General features: G+C 61.6%; 1 protein-coding gene across 7 annotated transcripts in view; it reads right to left on the bottom strand.

The window, feature by feature from the left end:
- The window catches only part of GRB10 (growth factor receptor bound protein 10), a 56,497-nt gene extending 38,327 nt beyond the window's left edge, over window positions 1–18,170 (bottom strand). For 4 of the 7 annotated variants that reach the window (XM_023747521.1, XM_023747522.1, XM_023747524.1 and 1 more), the window contains exons 1-5: window positions 18,101–18,170; window positions 17,935–18,015; window positions 12,344–12,460; window positions 11,592–11,819; window positions 10,724–10,814 (exon numbers count right to left, since the gene is read on the bottom strand). In XM_023747521.1, the coding sequence (XP_023603289.1) occupies window positions 10,724–10,814; window positions 11,592–11,786 (286 nt within the window). In that variant the 5' untranslated portion in view covers window positions 11,787–11,819; window positions 12,344–12,460; window positions 17,935–18,015; window positions 18,101–18,170. The remainder of the gene's footprint in view (window positions 1–10,723; window positions 10,815–11,591; window positions 11,820–12,343; window positions 12,461–17,934; window positions 18,016–18,100) is intronic. The other 3 variants (XM_023747523.1, XM_023747525.1, XM_023747526.1) reach the window with 3 other exon arrangements.
- Between the last annotated feature and the right edge of the window lie 625 nt (window positions 18,171–18,795).

Genomic DNA, 18,795 nt, shown 5'->3' with positions numbered 1-18,795 from the left:
CTACCTGGACCGCAGAACACACAGCGGAGAGGCGAGATAATAATTAATCGCCCTGGACTTTGCTTCAGTGCGATGAACGGTCTAAATCTGTGCTTTAGGGACTCGAGGACAATCCTACCCAAAGTCAATACATAGGCAGATAAGTCAGGAAGGAGGCCCGTGCCCCTCGGTGCTTCCCGTCCCGGAAATTCAAGCCCCGGCCGTGGGGGCCAGCAACACGAGCAGGAGGAGGACTCGTTTTCCTGCCCTCTGGGGCTCCATCCGGCCGCGTGGTCGCAGGAAGCCCCCGGCCGCCCCCTCCGCTTCCTCCAGGTCTTTTACGACCGCGCTCTGCCCCGGGGCCATGCACAGCGCAGGCCTTTCCCTTTCCCAGGAGTGAGGGCCCCCAGGCGGGGCCCAGGGCCTGAGCACTGCTGACGTGACACAGTGCAGGTCCCCGTGCAATCCCTGCTCCTGCCTCAGGGGCAATCAGAGGGAGAAAGAACAGAAACCCACTCTCAGCACTTCGCTCAGAGGGGGCAGGGCCCTGAGTGCGCCCCAGCCCCTCCCCTGCGCAGCCTGTTCTTTCTCAGCCTGCTGACTGCGGGCCCTGGAGCCCCTCAGACACTGCCTGTCGTGTCCACACGTGTCGCTCTGGAAGGTGCTCATCTTCCAGGGGTCCCACCCGGGTCCGTCCAACAGCCCAGGGCCAAGGAGGACAGATCTAGGGCACGGCCCCGGTGCCACACGCCTGCACCACGTTCTCCGCCACCACCTTCCAGGAGGCGGTCAGACACCAGGGCGTCTGTGTGACCCCATTCGGTGTGAAACACCCGGGATTCCTTGACTTTAACTCCAGAAACGTGAAACCCGTGCACGTAGCCCGTGTTTTTCTGCGTTCGGCAAATAGTCACCGAGCACCAAGGGCGTGGGTGACACGGGTCCAGGCCCTGGGACTATGGACACCCACAAAAGAGACGCCACCCCCGCCACCTCCGCGTGCCGGGGTCTCAGGCCACAGGCCAAGAGGGGACGGCAGAGCCGAAAATGAAGTCTCGGGGAGGCTCTGACTCGGCTCCCACCACATCTGGAAAAATCATTCCCGGCTCAGCGGCCACTCCTGGGAGACCGCCTGCAGGAAGGAGGGGGGCTCCTCCCGGGAAGGGGCTCCCTCTCCAAGAGGTTTGGGATGAGCAGGGAGGGAGCAGAGCGTTAGCGCGGCGCCCCACCAGGACGCGATCCCCAGGCCAGAGGCCCAGGTGGCCGTGCGCAGCGCGCGGCGCGGTCTGAGACGGACCCGCTCACTGGAGGGCAGGCAGGCGGAGGGCAGGCAGCGAGCAGGCCCGGCCTGCCAGGCGCGGGGACGGGGAGAGGCGCTCCAGCAGAGCGCTCCAGGCCGTTCCCAGAAATGGCACGTCTCCCAGAACGGAGGAGCCAGGAGAGGGGCTGGCTCCCCAGGATGTGCTGGGGAGCAGGGCTGGCCGGGACGCAGGATGCTCGGGCCAGGCTGGTGGCTGGGCGCTGAGTGTGCCCTGCCCGGCTGGAGCCTGGCTGAGGGGCAGGATCGCCTGGGCGGGGGCAGGGGGCTTGTGGGGAAGCCAGGCTCCTGGACGCTCCTAAACTCCTCGGGAATGCCCATCTCTGGAATCCTCATGATTCCCTCTCCACGAGGAGAAACAACAGCCCGTGTGTGTATCAACAGGACCTTCTGACTCACAGCCCTGGAGGCGGGTGCCCACAGGCCCCCATCCCAGGATCTGGTGAACCTGAACCCTGGGGGCACCCACAGAGGGTGGGCCCCGGCTGGGGCGTGAGCGTCTGCTCCTCTCTCTAGGTCAGCGCTGTGCTCGTCAGCCAGGGTGGACCACCGCCGCCACGTCCTGTCCTCCCGAGCACCGGGCGCCAAGCCCCCTCCGGCTGGGCCGTCTCTAACCTAACCTTCCTCGCGAACCAGCCACGTGGGCAGGCTGGAGGCTCCAGTGCAGAAAGGGAGGCGCTCGGCCCCGTGGGGAGTGGAGTCAGACCCAGGGCTGCGGCTCCCCCGGCCCCTTCCTCCTCACGTTCTCACTGGAGTTTTCTTTACCGTTTCCCCACTAAACCTGCGTGTCCAGGCGGCCGGAGCTGAGCTGTGCGCCCTGGCTTTCGCCCATCATCTAACCCCACGCCTGGCACACAGGAGGAGCCCCGTGAGCGGCCGTTTCACTACGTGGAAAACGGAGTCACCCGCCTCCATAAATCAGGCTGCAGAATTTTCCAAAAAGTCAGACGGCCAGGCAGCGTTCCCAAGCCCTCCGGAGCCTGCTGAGTCGCCAATCCTGGGGCTCCTCGGAGAAAGCCCGCCGGGCAGGTTACACTCGGGCCACGGGGTGAATCAATGCCAGACTGTCTCCTTCCAACAAGGGATGGCCGGCGGCCAGGAAGGAGGCTGCGCGCACGGGCGGCCCGTGCAGGAAGCGGCACCTCGCAGGCCGGACCTGTGCCCGGGGCCCGCCCTCCCGCCCAACGCAGGCCTTCCGGGCGGGCGTCCCCGAGGTGGCAGAATCTGAGCCCCGGAAGCAGGGCGGGCAGCACCTCCTCGGGGCACCTCCACTGAGAGGGCTCCCTCCCTCTGCAGGCGCCTCTCCAGGGAGCCGAGCCTCACAGGACCGAGGGAGCCCATGAGCAGCAATGCCTCGGCGCCCCCTCCCTCCCCTGCGGCGGCCGTGCCATGGAACCCTGCTTCACGCCACGGAGAGCCGTCTCTCCCCCAGCCCTGGCCTCGGACGCCGGGCTCCCCAGCAGGGCGCATCTTCCTTTGGGAACAGAGGTTACAATGACTCCAGAGTAACAGTGCATTCTAAAAAAATATGGACCTGAAATGACTGGCTAATGGTAGCTTTAAAAAAAAGTAAATTTAGATGGAAACATCTTACTCGATTTTAGGAGATAGCAAATTCTGGTTTTTCTGTCCAAGGAACTATAACCCTTCAGCATTGACTTTCTGTTCATGAATTCCATCTAAACTGTACCCCGGGCATTTCCCACGGCATTTAGGGGCCCTTGGACAAGAAGGCCCAGTGAATTAAAAATGCTGTTCCCCCCCGATTTGGTGTTGCCTAGACAAGCAACTGATGGGTATTAGATGAATGAACTAATGAGCGAAGGAAACAGAAGGAAAACGGCAGAGCAAGAGGAAAGCAGGGTCTGGGATGGAGCCCTCCGCTGACCGGCGAGCACCTCGCAGATCAGGAGACCAAACACCCAGGAGCCCAATTATCTGCTGAAAGGGAACCTGTGGGAGCTGGGGGGGTGGGGGTGGAGGCCCACAGAGCGAGACCTGAGAAATTCCACAGGTGACGATGGGCGTTTCAGTTCTGCTCCAAGTGAGGCCCGGGAAGGGCTGGGCCCTGCTCGCCTAGCGGCGGGGAGGCCCTTTCTGTCCCCATCCTCATCACCAGGACAAAGGCCTGCCAAGTGGGAGGGAGGGGACAGCAGGTGGAAAGGGAACCTTGGTCCAGGACAGGGGAGGGGGCCACGGGGACCCCCCTATGCGGCTGCTCACAAGGACAAGGGACCTTTGGTCCTGATGTCCTAAAGCTCAGGCTGAGCCACTGACGGTGCAAAGAGTCAAAGGGAGGAAAGACGCTGGGCGAGGGAGGCCGGAGGAAAAGAGCCTTCGCTCCGGAGCCAGCACAGCTGCACACGAGGAAGGGGCCGTCAGAGGACAGAGTGTGCGTGTGCATGTGCGTGTGCATGTGCGTGTGCGTGCACCTGAGTGTGCGTGTGCATGCGTGTGTGCATGTGTGTGTGCACCTGAGTGCGTGCATGCATGCGTGTGTGCGTGTGTGTATGTGTGCACCTGAGTGTGCCTGTGCATGTGAGGTGGGTAAAAGGCTGAGCTATCTTTTTTGCTTAATTCAAGAAAAATGATTTTAAGTATAGTAATATTATATGCAATAAACAGTTTTTCAAGAAAAAAGATTTTAAATATAATATTAACAAAACTGTACTAGCATAGTATAATATCATAAAAGTTGTAGGAAATATTAAAAATCTAGCAAATAACAGGATTACTTCTATTATATTCTAAAACAGCGGTCGCCAACCTTTCGGACCTCACGGACCACTGGTTGGTGACCGCTGTTCGAAAATAATTTTTTCCTCTGGCTCTATTTTTGCTCATCAGTATATGTTGTTCATTATATCCCACAAATGAGTGCGATCACGTGATATTTATCTTTCTCCGACCTGAGCTATTCTCAGGGGTGACATAGGGAAAGACGAAGCCGACGAGGGGCCTGGGGGACCAACGCAGGAATGTGTGGGAGCCGCCGTCTCACACGGACTCCACGGCCATTGCCATCCGTCCCCCGGCCCTTCCTGACGCCCCCTCAGTGGCGCCGTGGAAAGGGAAGGCCGGAGCCAGCGGTCTCGGTCTTCGTTGTTGCTCACCCGGAACCATCAGCACCTCCCACGGGGGGCGGGGAGAGGCAGCACCTTTCTGAGCCCTCAGGTGTATTTACGACCTGTGAGTTCAGGAATTCATTAAACAATCACCCATTAAATACGATGGTGGAGAAGGCGCCGGAGCGGAACCGGCAGGGGAAGTGAGACGCGGTTCTTGCCCTGGGGAAATGCATGGTCTCTGGGGAAGGGGCACATGTGACCCACAAAGTCACACTCCCAGGGTGACTTACACACGGGCCGGCGAGGCGTTTCCCTAAATCACCGCTGCGTGTGCGGCCGGAGGGGCGTGGCTTTGACTCCAATGCTCCCCAGAGCGACCTCACGGTGACTCCTGAGCAGTCACCGAGCTTCCCTGCCTCGGTTTCCCGATCTGTAGCTCAGAGGACTAAGTAGGCAAAGAGAAGGCGTGCAGGCGAATTCAGCGAGGACGCCAAGTCCTCACCGTCCTCACGGGCACCATTTCTCACAAGGATTGTGCAAGAAGGGCACACACGGGGCAGAGTCTGGGCGGCAGGTGGTCACTGAGTCGCCCACGTCCCAGGGGGCTCGCTGCTAGAACGGAGGACAGGGAGGGTGGCCGGCCCGGGGCCGGGCTGCCACCAACATCCCAGGACACACAGACGGCGCCGGAAGGGAAGAGCCCGAACGAACCGCCTTCCTCGACCGCTCCTGCCTTCTCTGCTCACGGGGTCTTTTCTGTTTTAGTCTTTTCTTGCCACTTGGCAAACAGACTGATCCATGAGACACCGGGGCTCCTGAGAGGGTCCCCTTCTTTGCACACTTGCGCTGTGACTAGAAGGAAAGCAGCCGCCCCGCACACTTCTGCACGTGGCGACTACATGCTCAGAACCAACCCCTGTGGCTTACAGACCAAGAGGAGAGACGAAAGCAGGGCGGCTGGCCAGGGCTGTGGACACTCAGGTCCGGCAGGGGCCTGGGCCAGGGGCGGTGCCGCAGCCGCAGCCGGGTGTGCGCCCCGGGGCCAGGGCAGCGCAGAGCGGGAGCTGCTCTGTGAGGCGAACTCCACGCGGGACCGTCACAGGGAACCCACGTGCAGACCACAGCGACTGCTATGCCTGGACCTAAACCTCCCTCAGCTCCCTGTGCACCTCCTGTGTCTGGAGAGCAAGGGTAACCCTCAGAAACAGCTGGTTTAAAAACCACAATTCTCGCCCTAGCTGGGGTGGCTCAGAGGATAGAGAGTCGGCCTGTGGACCCAAGGGTCCTGGGTTTGATCCCGGTCAAGGGCATGCACCTCGGTTGCAGGCTCAATCCCCGTCCCTAGTTGGGGCACATGTGGGAGGCAACCAATCAATGTGTCTCTCTCACATCGATGTTTCTCTCTCCCTCGCTTCACGCTCTCTAAAAAAAACAATGAAAACATACCCTCGGGTGAGGAGTAACAAAACAAGAAATAAAACTAGAAATAACAATTCTCTGAGACGTCGCATCGCAAAAGCATCACCGAGAAAACGCTACACAGGATCACTGTCATCGGCAACTCCAGTCCTAAGTGTAAGATGTACACACAGGAACGGGGAGCAGGGGTTTGGACAGTGTCTGCACCCCCACGCTCGCAGCCGTGTTCGTCACAGGAGCAAAAAGGGGGAAGCAACCCCGGGGCTGGCTGGCAGCCGGACGGAGAAGCCGAGAGCGGTCTACACGTGCAGCGGGCGATGCCCGGCCGTAAAAGGGCGGAAACCCTGCCACCTCCTGCCACCAGGACGAGCCCTGGAGACGCTGGGCTCCGTGAAGCAAGCCAGGCACGAAGGGACACACGTGGGATTCCACCACCATGAGGTAAGGGGCTGGGGCAGGTGGGTTCGGAGGCAGGAGCGGGTGCCCGCAGCGGGGTTCCTGCCGGGCGGGAATGGAGCTCCGTCTGTGGGAGAAGGTCTTCCGTCGGACAGTGGTGCGGGCCCCACACCGCACACAGGACGGGGCCCTCGCTGCGAGCCTGGCTGGTCATTTCACGTTACGGATGGTCTGTCCCCGTAACGACTGTCAGCGAGGACTCAGGAGCCACCAGAGAACTGCCTCTGCCCGGGGGAAGCTCGGGGAGGAGTCACCGGAGACTTCTCCGTCCGAGCCGTGGCACCGCGAGGGTCTGTCATCCGCACCCGACGACGCTCGGACGTTCGGGGCGGGAGAGCAGCCCCACATCTTTGCCCAACGCCGCCCGCGCCCCAAGTGTCTAGGTGAGAAGACCCCGAGCGTTGAACTGGGTGTCAGGCACACGAGGGTAAGGGCGGGCGTGGGGAGCCGGGAGGAGGGCGCCCCAGCCGGCCCACCACAGACACCGGGGTGGTGAGGACGCAGAGGGAGGACAGATGCGGGGCCAGGCCTCTGTCCCGTGCTGTCTCTGCTGTGGACGTCCCCTCTGCTCTAGGCCCATCCCTCGCCCCCAAACCTCCGGTCCTCCTGCTGTCCCCGCCGCTTTGCCTCTCCCAGGTCACTGAGTCGGAATCCCCGGCAGGCAGCCTTCAACACCGCCTCTCACCGAGCGCCCTGCACGCAGGTTCCTCCAGGCCGGTGTGTGGTTCAGCTCCGCTCTTCACCGCGCTACGTCCGTGTGGACCCGTTCGCCTGCCCCGCCCTCCTCCAGGGCTTCCCCGCTGCTCCCGGGCCTGGCGCCTGCGAGCAGAGCTGCCGTAACCACCACGTGCGGGGGGGTGTGACCTACAGGCTCAGCTCCGAGGGGCGCACACTGCCGAGCAGGCCTGCTGGGTCCTGCGGCGACACTGGGTCTCGTTGTGTGAGAAACTGCCAAGGCGTCTCCCACGGAGGCTGCACCGGGTGGCGTTCGCACCGCGAAGCCTGGCGTTGCGCGGCCCACGCCCTCGCCAGCGCCGGAGCAGCGCTGTTTCTGTATTTCTGCAGTGCGGCGGCCATGCCCTCCCGATTTCACAGCCCTGGGCCGCGTGCTGTTCGCCGGCGGCTGCGGGGTCTCGATGCCGGCCTCTCGGATGCGCTCCGCGTGGTTTCCATCTTCCTTCCTGCCCCGTGTCCGCCTGCGCCCGCGGCTGGCTTCCGAGCGGGTTCCTGTCCATCGGTACCGCCTCCATCGTCTCCGTAATGCCTGACCTTCATCTTGCTAACTCCTGGCTTCCCCGCCCTGGAGTCTTTCATCTTCTCATGTCGGTTTTTCACTTTCTTTCAAAGCTCAGACATGTAGTCTTGAGCTCTGTAACCAGCAGGGCGCGACTTCCCACCTGGGCCCTCTCCGATCCCCTGCCTTTCCCAGGAACCGCGCTTCCCTGAATTCCTCTCCAGCCCCAGCGTGAGCGAGGGTGTGTGCGACAGTGCCTGCTGCCGTCTCTGAACTCTTCCTGTGGACTTCGGGGTTAATCGCACTGGGTCAAAGACCGTGGCTTGCATGAAACGGATTGCTTAAAATTTAGTGCAACTTTCCATATATGGTCAACTTTTTGAAAAGTTGCAGGTTTCAGAAGAGCACCCAGAGCCTGTGTGTTGGGTGCAGGTTCCAGGTATCCCTCGTCCTTCCAGCTGTCAGCTCTGGGCTCCTCGGGACCCTTCTGAGCATCTTACTTGACATCCTTTTCCCCCCACATCTTGTTTTTCTTCCTTTTCTGCTTGATGTTGGCGTTTCTGTTAAATAGAGGTTCCCTTCTCTTTTTCCTGCGAGGCTGGAGACTAGAGATGACATGCATATTCTTCAGTGGTCGCAGTCCATGTTTGGGGTACACCTTGCTCCTTGAAACACATAAGCAAGCACACTTTTCCCCCAAATGCAGGACCAAGTGACTTCATGTTCTCCTCCTCACCGGGGTCCTGCGGTGACGTAACCACCCACGGAACAAACCCCTCTCTCGAAAGACACCGTACGTCCCCAATGCCCAGTCACCCCAAGTTCCGGCTGAAGCTTATGTTTAGGGTGCACGCGGCCCTGAACACCCACAGCCCTCCCCGGGCACATGCTCGCTTCTCCTCTTGAAGCACAACATCTAGCAACCCCGTCGGAGAGGACGGCCAGGACCTGCGTCTCTCCATCTGGGCCCCTCGCGCTGCGGGCAGAGCCCCAGCGGAGCCATTTCGCCCTGCGCTGGAGAATCCCGCCCTCCCCCGGCCCCAGTCCGCCTCCACCCGCCTGGAGGCCGTGCCGGGCGGCTGTCGGGCTCTCCCTTCAGATCGTCTCCGTGTCTCCGTGTTCTGGGGTCGTGCTGGACGCTCTGAGAAGTGGACTCGCCTTCACCTTCCCTTTGGTCCTCAGAGCGGAGTGTGGGTCAGCTCCTCCTCGACGCGGGCCACTTCCCCACAAGCACCCCCCACCCCCCCTCGCTGCAAGGCAGGCCCCGTGCGTGCCGAGCCTCTGCCGCGAGGAAAGCAGACTCCGCTCGGGCCCTCTTCAGAAGGCGTTTTCAAAATGCCAACCGAGACGCACCTCTTCCTCCCCCGCCGGTCCTGCCTCGTCTCCTGCCACGCGCTTCCTAGCTCCTGCTCCTGTCACAGCGTGACGCTGGCCGTGCCCTGAGCAGGACACTCTCTCGGACTCGCCTCCGCTGCGCCGTGGTCCTCAGGGGAGGCAGCTGCCCGTGCTGGGAACGGGGTTGCAGACTCGGGGGTGAGGCGCTGGTCCGGGATCAGGGGTGCAGGGGCGGCGGGGCAGCTGCCCCCGGAAGGCGCCTGGCTGTGGGCTCACACGCACTAACCAGTCCTTCCGAAGCGGGAGCTGCCCCCTCGCCTCCGCTCACACCCACCACCCAGCCCTCCGTGCTCCCGCCCTGCCCGCCAGCCATGCCGCTCTCGGCCTGCCCCTCACACATCTGGCCGGTGCCGGTGCCGATGCCGGCTGTGCCGTGTGGGGCCTCCGTGAGGCTGGAGGGAAGGAGGTGGCTGTCGTGGGGGTGCTCACAGTGTGAACTCCGGGCGGGGAAGCCGGTGCCACACGCAGACAGTGTGTTCGCGCTGCAGGCCCTGCTTCAGGGGCTGGGACAGGTCAGACGCCGGGCCCCCCGCCTCTGGACAGCCCGACCGGGGCACAGCCAGCGCCCTCCCACGAGGCCCGGCCCTCCTCTGTGCCACCCGCTCCCCCGCCCCCAGGGCGCGGCCTCCGCGCTTTGTGAAGGTCCGACTTAGAGGCCCCGGAGGAGAAGCCGTGGGAAGTCCATTCAGCATCGTTTTCTCTAACTTTGTGGTTAAAGTCTGAACACAGATTTCACACGAACACGAACACCGACACTTAGATGATTTTCGTTTAAACGAGACCGTTTGTAAGCAGTGAAATGCCACGAATTACTAATTTCCTCGGCTTCAAGGCCAATGGCAACAGACTGGGACTGTTTCCCTCACATCACGTTTCCCTCACATCACCTCACTGAAACCCTTCTGGAGGGTGACCCCCACGCCGCACGGCCGGAACCCCGAGCGCTTTGACGAGGGCGCGCTCCCCAGCACCTGGGCGAACCCGAGGCCTGGGCAGCTCCAGCTCCCGGGTCTGCCGAGTGCCACCCTTTCTCATTAAGCCATTTAAAAATCTAACTCTTCTCGCCTGCCCGGCGCGACTCAGTGGTTGAGCGTCGACCTACGAACCAGGCTCAGTTCAATTCCCGGTCAGGGCACATGCCTGGGTTGTGGGCTCGATCCCCAGAGGGAGGCATACAGGAGGCAGCCACTGGATGATTCTCTCATCGTGGATGTTACACTCTCTCTCTCTCTCTCTCTCTCTCCCCCCCTCACCCTTCCTCTCCGAAATCAATAAAAATATATTTTAAAAAATCTAATTCTCATCCCACCAGTCCCAATCCTTCCATTCTCTGCCCTTAAACTCTCCAACTGTTCGAACAGCCAGCCGTCCTCATCCTCCTGTTCCGTCTCGGCTCGGGTCTGCCGCTCCCTCCTCGGGCTCCGGTCCCTGTCAGAGTCTGCAGCCGACAGTCCCAATGCCCCACCCCTTGACCCTGTCCGTGTCACTCGTTCCTTCCCCCAGGACCCCAGCAGGAATGAGCTGGAAGGAACAGAAGGAACCACCGAACGGCAGAGGGTTGCCGGGGGGACACAGGCAGACGCGGGCCGGGCGCAGACACAGCCAGCCAGGACCAGGAGCCAGTGGCCTCTCGGGGAGGAGGGGGCAATCCCGGGACCCAGTTCGCCAAAGGGCACTCCATGAAGAGGCCGCAGCCACGCACGCCTCTCCTGCTGAGGGCTGTTCCCTCCTGGGGGGAAAGGTGAGCATCTCCTTGCATTCGCAAGAAGAGCCGCTTCTCAGAACACCAAGCCCCAGCATCCTGGCGACGCTGGCGTCGGGCGACAGGGCCGCCACCCGTTCACGCATCCTTACCTGGGCGCTGCTCGCGCTGCTCAGCCTGGGCCAGGGGGCCGGGCACAGGGGGGTCAGATGGGCTTCGAGGAGATGGCTGTTCCTCCCGCTCCTGCAGGAAACAGGGGCAGAGGGCGCGGTCAGAGGGCGGCACACCCGCGAGGCCCCCCATCCCGCGTGCCCTGTCTCCTGGACCCCCCGCTTCCTCCCCGGCTGAGCTCGTGAACTCTGAGGACAGGGGCAGTCACCCGGTGGAAGGCGCACCCTGATGCCAGGGGCGGGAGAGGGATAGCCCCTCCGGGCTTTGGGACTTAAGAGCCCTCTCCCCACAGCCGTTCGAGAATTATGGTCCATGGCTGGGTTTTAGCAAACGGACAGACACAGCCTTCCACGGAGCACGGACATGTTTTCTGTGGGCCCAGGCGGCCTGCTCCCGGGGACCGGCACGGAGGGTGGCTCACTGGCCCCCCTCCAAGAGCGTGAGGCGCTCACTGGCATCTTTCGGGTCTTGGTGTGAGGACGCAATGGGAGCACCAAGCCCAGAGCTCTAGGAGAGACTCTCCGTGGGGTTACCACGAAGCCAATGAAAGAGGCATTGAAATGGCAGCAAACCAAAGGGGGCCTTGCCGTGGCACCAGGTCAGCAGGGATCAGCGTGGGCGGGGCGGGGGGACCGATTTGCTCTTCCGGATTTCAGGAATCCGTGGGTTTGGTGCTCACTGAGACTGGACTATTCCTCCTCCTCGTGCGTGCGAGGGGGAGAAGGGGCCACGGGCTAACCTGACGAGCTCGGGGAGGCCAGCGTGGTGGGCCCTACGCACTCAGAGACCAAGGCCACCAGGGAGGACGGTCTGACCACAGAGCCCCTAACCAGAAGCAAGCACGCTCACCCTAGGCATGTCGCTTCCTTGACCAAGGCCGGCTTTTCCCTGTGAAATCGGCTTTGTGCGCCTAAGATAACGTACCTGTAAAAAAATGTCAGAGTACTCTTCTTCTCCCGGCCGCTCAGGGCACAGCCTCCGGCACCAGAGCGCGAGGCCACAGAACCCCTCACTGCTCTCTTGTCTCCTGAATACCATCTCCATTTGCTGACGCTGCTCGCCTGCTCTCCTGCTCGCCTGCACACCAGCGCAGAGAGGGGTGTCCTGGGGGTTGCCTGCGATCTAGCCCAGAGATCGCCCCCACCCGCGCTACTTCCTCCCGCCCCTGCACCTGCCGCTGATGGACTTCCACCTACACCCTGATGCCTCCTGCGTTGAGTCTCAAGTGTACAAAAGCAGCTGAGGCGGCCCTCCTCTGGATCTGCTAAGACTTCTGCTTCCTGGCGCTATCGCCAGTTTGGCTCAAAGAAGCTCATGCCACTCTCTACAGATCTAGATGTTTCTTACGCCGACAGTGCCATCCACAGAGCAGGACGCTCCCCCCGCCGCCCCCGCCCCCGCCCGTGCTCAGGAACCTGCCACCGGTGGACTGTTCCCCTCGGTGCCGGGCTGGGCTCCCGTGGTACCGACGGGGCCTGAGGCCCAGGAGGTTCCGCCCCCTCCCACAAGGGCACCCAGCCGGCGAGGGGCAGCCGGCCTCGGAGCCCCCACACCTTCCACCCACGCCGCCCCGGGAGCTGAAAAAAGGCAGTTATTCTGACAAGATGCAGTGTCGGCCGAAGCAGTCCCCGGGGAGCGGATGGGTCTGGGTCCAGAGCCTTCGCCAGCTCGAGCGCAGAAGGGAACAGTGGGAAGTCTGCTCCGCGGGAGACCACAACCTGCGGGGAGACGGGCGTGGGACTGGCGGGGGCACGTGGGAGAAGGGGACACGGCTGCCGGGGCACAGCCGCATGCAGCCTCCTCGGAGCACGGGGGCACCCACCGCAGCCCTCGGCCCGGGAGCTGCCGGCCCCCTGGGCTCTGCCTCCAGAGGAACAGCTCTCTGGCGTCTGCAATCATGGCTGTCAGACCTGCCAGTCATGCACATGCAGACGTCAACGAGTAAAGGAAAAACTGAAGGGAACTTCTCGACACATGTCCTGTCGGTTGAGCCTGTTCCTTCAGAGAAAAACAAATGCATGGTGTGTGCGTGTGTGTGTGAACGTGTGTAAGCGCGTGTGTGCGTGTGCACGTGCAGTATCTGAAGTATCTGTGGAGAGTACATGATATATTTGAGTCACATGGGGGTTACAAAGGATCCTGTTGAAAAAACGGAATCGTGACCACAGGACACACACCGCCGTGTTTTCGCCAGGCTTTCTGGAATCCTCCACCGCTCCATGCCTCTGTCAGCACCCCTACCGCTCCCACATGCCCCCCACCCCCCAGTGTGTGTGCACGTGCACCTCCTTTCACCAAGACTCTGCTGTGGAACACAGGGCACCCAGAACACGTCTGAGGAGGGAAGGAGAGAGGGGTGGGCTTGGAGGATGCGGGGTCTGGGAGGAGGGGGGATGCCGCCAAGAGCCCCGGCCGAGGGGCCGCACAGGGGGCTGGGCCAGCACAGCTGGCGGAGGGGGACGTTCCTCCCAGCCCCCCCAGTCCAGTGGGTCTCCTCATGGGACTCTCCCCGCCCCAGTTCCCACCATTTCACAGCCAATGCTTCTCTGCCCATCACAGTTCCCTCTCTTCCGAATTCTACAACAGCCTGTTGCCATGTTTGGAAATAAAGAGCCGAAAGACAACACAAATCAGCCTAAATCCTACAACCGGAGGGCAGCTTAGCACCCGAGCGAAAGCTTGGAATCACACCGTGTGAACCATGCTGTGTTTGTTTTGCGCCCCCCGCCCCGCCCCCAGGAACATGACCAGAGGTGAACTGACAACCTTGCTGACTGTTTCTCAGAGCCTGGCCTGTCTGGCAGACACACTGGCCTTTTGCAAATCTCAGGAGCATCACTAACATCCACAGCAGCCTCTGTGCACACAACCTTGTCCCCCTTCCCGGCGATCGGCTTCGGATCCCTCGAAGTAGAATGCCAGGCCAAAGGTCACCGGTGTGTTTTTCCAGCGTCCAGACACACACTGTGCCATCTTCCCAGCTCACCGCGCCCCCCCCCCCCCCCCGCCCGAGTCAACAGCCGTTTCCCGGTATCCGAGGTGTGTAGGCTCTTCCCGGGACTCCTCCTCTTGCCTCACCGGCTCTCACCGCGGGTCTCACATGCCCGGGGGGCGGCGGGCGCTTCTCCGCTGCGGGGGGTGAAACGGGGCCCTGACCCACAGGGACGGCTGGGAGGGGCTCTCTCTAATGTGAAGCCCCAAGCAGGACCTACCCGGGGAGGGAGCACCCCCCACACGCTCCGACGCCCCCAGGGAGAGCTCGCAGCGTGGCAGGAACCCAGTGGGGTCATATTTGCAGCGAACACGTTCCCACCGTGTTTGTCTAGATCTCATTGTCTGTTTGTTCCCGCCGTGTTTGCCTTTAGATTTCTGGTTGGTTCTCAGAAGCGGAGGGCCATGGGGTCGCCGTCCTGAACTCTTCCCTGCGGGTCACCTTCCGAAGCTTGAAGCTTGGCCACTGCCTTCACCCTCCATCCAGGTGACGAAGCAGCATCCATCTTGTTCTGATTTCTTGTCCGAATTCTGGATTGCGCTCGCGCCCACGCCGGCAGGCAGGACGAGAGGATTGCGCCTCGCCCACCCGGTTGACCGGCTCTCCCAGGCCCGTTCACGGCGGGTCTTCCCTTCTGCCTGGTCTGGTGGCCACTCTCTTGGGGGTACGGGGTCTGTTTCTGCTCCCCTCCCCATCAGCTCCGAGGATCTGGTGGCCGGCCAGCACCTCACGCCTCCCGGAACTCGCCAGCCTGCTTATCGTCGCAGGCGTGACCTCCGAGTGAACCCTGGGATCCTTTCTTCCAAGTCTGCTTGAACGATGAGAACTTCTCACCCGAAGACCCACTTGTGAGGAAGGAGTCACGCCCGCCCACGACTCACACGGAGGCCGGTACTTGCGTCTCTGCTCACAACCAGGTCATGCGGACACTGAGCGCGCCCACCACGAGGCCGTCCCCCGCGAGGCCCACGGGGAGGGGCGCGCTCCAGACGCCCCGCTCTGGGCCTCGCTGGGCGGGCCCGCCGCTGTGACACACAGGCCCCTGCAGGTCTCCTGCCCGCTCTCCGGTCCCCGGCCACCCAGTCCGCACCCAACGGGCATGGGAAGTCCTCTTGCCAGTGACAAGCAAACCAGACCCCTTTGGGACATCTACTCAGAAGACAAGCAACTCTCAAATCTAACTTAAGGCATCCATGTCTAAACCGCACTGTCACACGTAGCGAGGAAACATACAGATGTCCAGTGAAACCTGAATTTCAGATAAACGGCTAATAATTGGGGGCGGGGAAGTATATCCAAAGTATTGCACGGGACCGCTCTTACAGGTATTTGGGGGGTTTGTCTAATTCCCATGCGGCCTCCTACACTCGCCCTGAAAGACGCCTCGAATCTGCAAACCCTCACAGTGAGAGCAAGGTCTCATGTTCCTACGTGGAACGCCCAGGGCCAAGAGAACGTCCTTTTTAAAGCTCAGAAAGAATCCTGTTCCCCCGAGAAGCCAAGACGGGCTGTAATAACGGGGGAAATGGTGGCGTTTATAAACGAAAGCTCCAGCGCAGAGTCTGCAGGAGAAGCCGAGCCCAGAGCAGGGGACGGCTCCTGCCGCCCGGGAGTCAGTCCGAACGTCTGGATGTCTGTCCGCCTTTTGGGGGCGCCTTCCCGGGACACAGGGGCAGGAGCAGCAGCTAGTCACTGTGCCACTTGGTCTCCACTCGAGGGCCAGCGTTTCGGGGCACTTCCTGTTGGGGGGGAGGGCCAGGACGGCGAGAGGTGGGGACTGGGGGGAAGGTGAGGGTCCCTCTCCGAAGGTGGCAGCCGGCGGCCCATGCTTCTTTACACCCGAGCCCGACATGGCCGTGCCGTCACCCCCCGGGAAGGGGCAGCCCCGAAGCCCGGTGATGGAAGCTGTGAGGGTCGCTCTACGCTGCAGGGCTCGGCCCCCCAACCCACGGGGTTTACAAATATTTTCCGAAGGCAGGGGCGCGCGTCCAATGTTCGGGGCAGGAACGGGGCCTCCAAGAGGACGAGGAGGAGCCTCGCGGGCGGCCTGGGACGGTGATCTCATTCGATCTGCACTCAGCCCTGCGAGGGCGGGGGGCCTGCGGGGTGGCCTCAGCCAGAGCCCCGTCCTTGGGCCTCCGTGGGGCCCCAGCAGGGGCGGGTGGGGCGGGGCTGGCTGTCCAGCTCAGCAGTTGCTCCTCCAGAGTGTTCCTCGCGGCCACACCCCAGGGCCTGCAGGAATGTCCTGGCCGGCTCCAGGCGAGAGGCCTCCACCGACCCCGCTGGCTCCTCTCTGGCTCCTCTCGGCCCCTCCGGCCCCTCCCTGAGAGCCTCCAGCCCCAGGAATGCGCCCATCGCCCTGCGCAGCCCCACGCTCACCTCCAACCAGGGGGCAGGTGCTCCCCTTCCCTGGCTCCACTGAGGAAGAACCCTGCGTGTTGTGTGTGTGTGTTTCTTTTATTTTTTGTTTTTGTTACTCCTCACCTGAGGACACTTTTTCCATTGATTTTTAGAGGGGGTAGGAGGGAGGGGGGGGAGAGAGAGAAGAGAGAGAGAGAGAGAGAGAGAGACGTATCAATGGGAGAGAGACACATCGATGGTTGCCTCCCGCATGTACCCCGATGGGGCTGAGGATCGACCTGCAACCCGGTTGCGTGGCCTTGACCCAGAATCAAACCCATGGCCCCTTGGTGCTCGGGCGATGCGCTAGCCACTGAGCCACACCGGCCAGGGCCGAGCCTGACTCTTCAAGATCAACCACGAGCGACTCAAGCCGGGTCTGGACTCTGGCGGATCCTGAGGGAGCAGAGTTTGCTCCCCCAGATATGCCTTTTGGGGTGCTGACTGTTGTATGCTGGTTATTTTGAGAAACAAAAGACTCAAGAAAAACACAAAACCAAACCCTGGTGCTTCCCGCCACTGCCTGAAAGAATTCGGACGGAAGCCTGCTCAGGGCAGCTGCCTCGCAGGCACCACGCGCCCACGGGGACCAGTGTGAGGGGCAGGGAGGGCCCGTCGAGGACCCTGGGGTCCAAGTCCTGGGTCCCACTGTCAAGGGTGGCCCAGCAAACATGTCTTTACCAAACATTTGCTTTTCTACCTCCATGCGAACCGCCTTCCTGCCTTCTGAAGTCCCCCACCGCCCCCGATCTCCTTCGCTCAGGGGGCACGGAGGCCTCCACTGCCCGGGCGGTGTCCTCGGCCCCCTGTTCTTACGAAACCCATGTGCACGTATGTAACAAATTTGGTCATGTTCTCCGGTTTCTCTGTCTCATGTTGATGCGGTGATCAGTCCAGGCGGAAGAACTTAGAAGGGAAGCAAGTAAACTGAGAAGGTGTCTGAAATGCAGACTCAGGCCCGGCTGGTGTGGCTCAGTGGTTGAGTGTTGAGCTATGAACCAGGAGGTCAGGGTTCGATTCCTGGTCAGGGCACATGCCGGGGTTGCAGGCTGGATCCCCAATAGGGGATGTGCAGGAGGCAGCCAATCCACGATGCTCTCTCATCATTGATGTTCCTCTCTCTCTCTCTCTCTCTCTCTCTCTCTCCCTCCCTTTTTCTCTGAAATCAATTAAAAGAACATATTTTTTTAAAAGTGGAATCTTCACGATCTGGAATGCCCTCTGCCCTGCCCTCCATGCACACCATCCCTTCCTCCTCAAGGCTTAGCCCCCAAACCGCCTCCTTCTGGAACTTTCTGTAACAGCCCCAAGGAAAATGGGCTCTTCCTCCCTCATCCTGATTTAACTCGAGGTGGGAACGAAGGAGGGCCAGCTCACCAGCGGGGGCCCCTCCGATCTGGGGCAGGGACGTCTCTGCTTCTGGGTGAGGCGGGGAGGGTGAGGCTGGAGTGGAAGGAATGCCACGGAACGCTGTCCCCAGGACAGGCCCACCCCGCCAGAGCCCGCAGCGGGACAAGAGGCAGCTGTCCACCGCTCGGCTGTCAGCTGGCACCGTATCCGGTGGCAAGCAGGGCATCGAATAGATCTGCCCACACCAACTGCCGAACCTGCTCGAGACCAAAGAAGGTCTGCTGAGCTGGGTGAGCAGTTCTTGATCCAAAAATTGAAGCAATGCAGCCTCCGAGAGCAGCTGGGAATTCAACGCGACAGGAATGCAACAGTCAGCACAGCAACTGCTGGGTAACAAATGGGAATGCCGGGCCGAAGGCCAGACCCTGGGGGCCCGTCCCCCATTCCCACCTGCTGGTTTGTCCTGGGACGGTGGGCAGCTCCTGGCACCTCTGCACTTCCAGGGGCAGGACAGCGGCCGGGCAGGTGGGTCTGAGGAGCAAATGGAAAGAATGTCAGTGAAGGGCTTGTCCGGTGATGAGAACCGCCACATGTTCCGTAAACAGAAGGCACTCACCACAGGGACGGGACGTCTGTCACAGAGGCAGTGTCCTCAGCCCTGCCTGGCACACGATCCGCACAGGGACCTACACAAAGGCACAGAAGACCGTTACAACCCTTGGCCACGCTGCTAAGATCAATAAAGACCAAAGCCACAGAGGACAGAAACGTCTTCACCTGCGTGGACGCTCCGCCTAAACCTCTGTGCTAAAATCTTAATGTGGGTAAACTTTAAATTCTACAGGTACCCAAGCCACCGACCCACCCACCAATGATGAGAACATGGGGGCCGTGGGGCCATCCAGGGACCCCCCCGAGGATGCTGTTAAGATGAAGCATGAAGAGCTCTCCCAGCCTCCCCCCCCCCAATGCCCCCCAACAGCTGCCGTGGCAAATCCCACGGTGAGGCCCACTGAGGGGAACCCCTGGGCCACAGACTCTCTCGTCAGCTCTGTGCGAAGAAAACACTGGTGGCTGACGGAGAACACCAGCTCCCAAAGAGGTCGAGCGCAGCCGCACAACTCCCAGCGGCCTCTCGACGCTGCCCCACTTCGCTGCCCCGCGATCGCCACGGCGGCAATGCTCGCTCGGCACACACGCATGCCTCCCAGAACCCCAGGCCCCCTCCCAGCAGACACAGAAACCCAAACCCACCCCCCCAGACGGCACCCCGGCGCACGGGCAGGACGCGGAGTGGCCGGAGAGTTTGGG

This window comes from Myotis lucifugus, unplaced genomic scaffold (genome assembly GCF_000147115.1).
Source record: "Myotis lucifugus unplaced genomic scaffold, Myoluc2.0 scaffold_898, whole genome shotgun sequence".
NCBI lineage: Eukaryota > Metazoa > Chordata > Mammalia > Chiroptera > Vespertilionidae > Myotis > Myotis lucifugus.
This window is presented reverse-complemented; position numbering and strand designations above follow the sequence as displayed.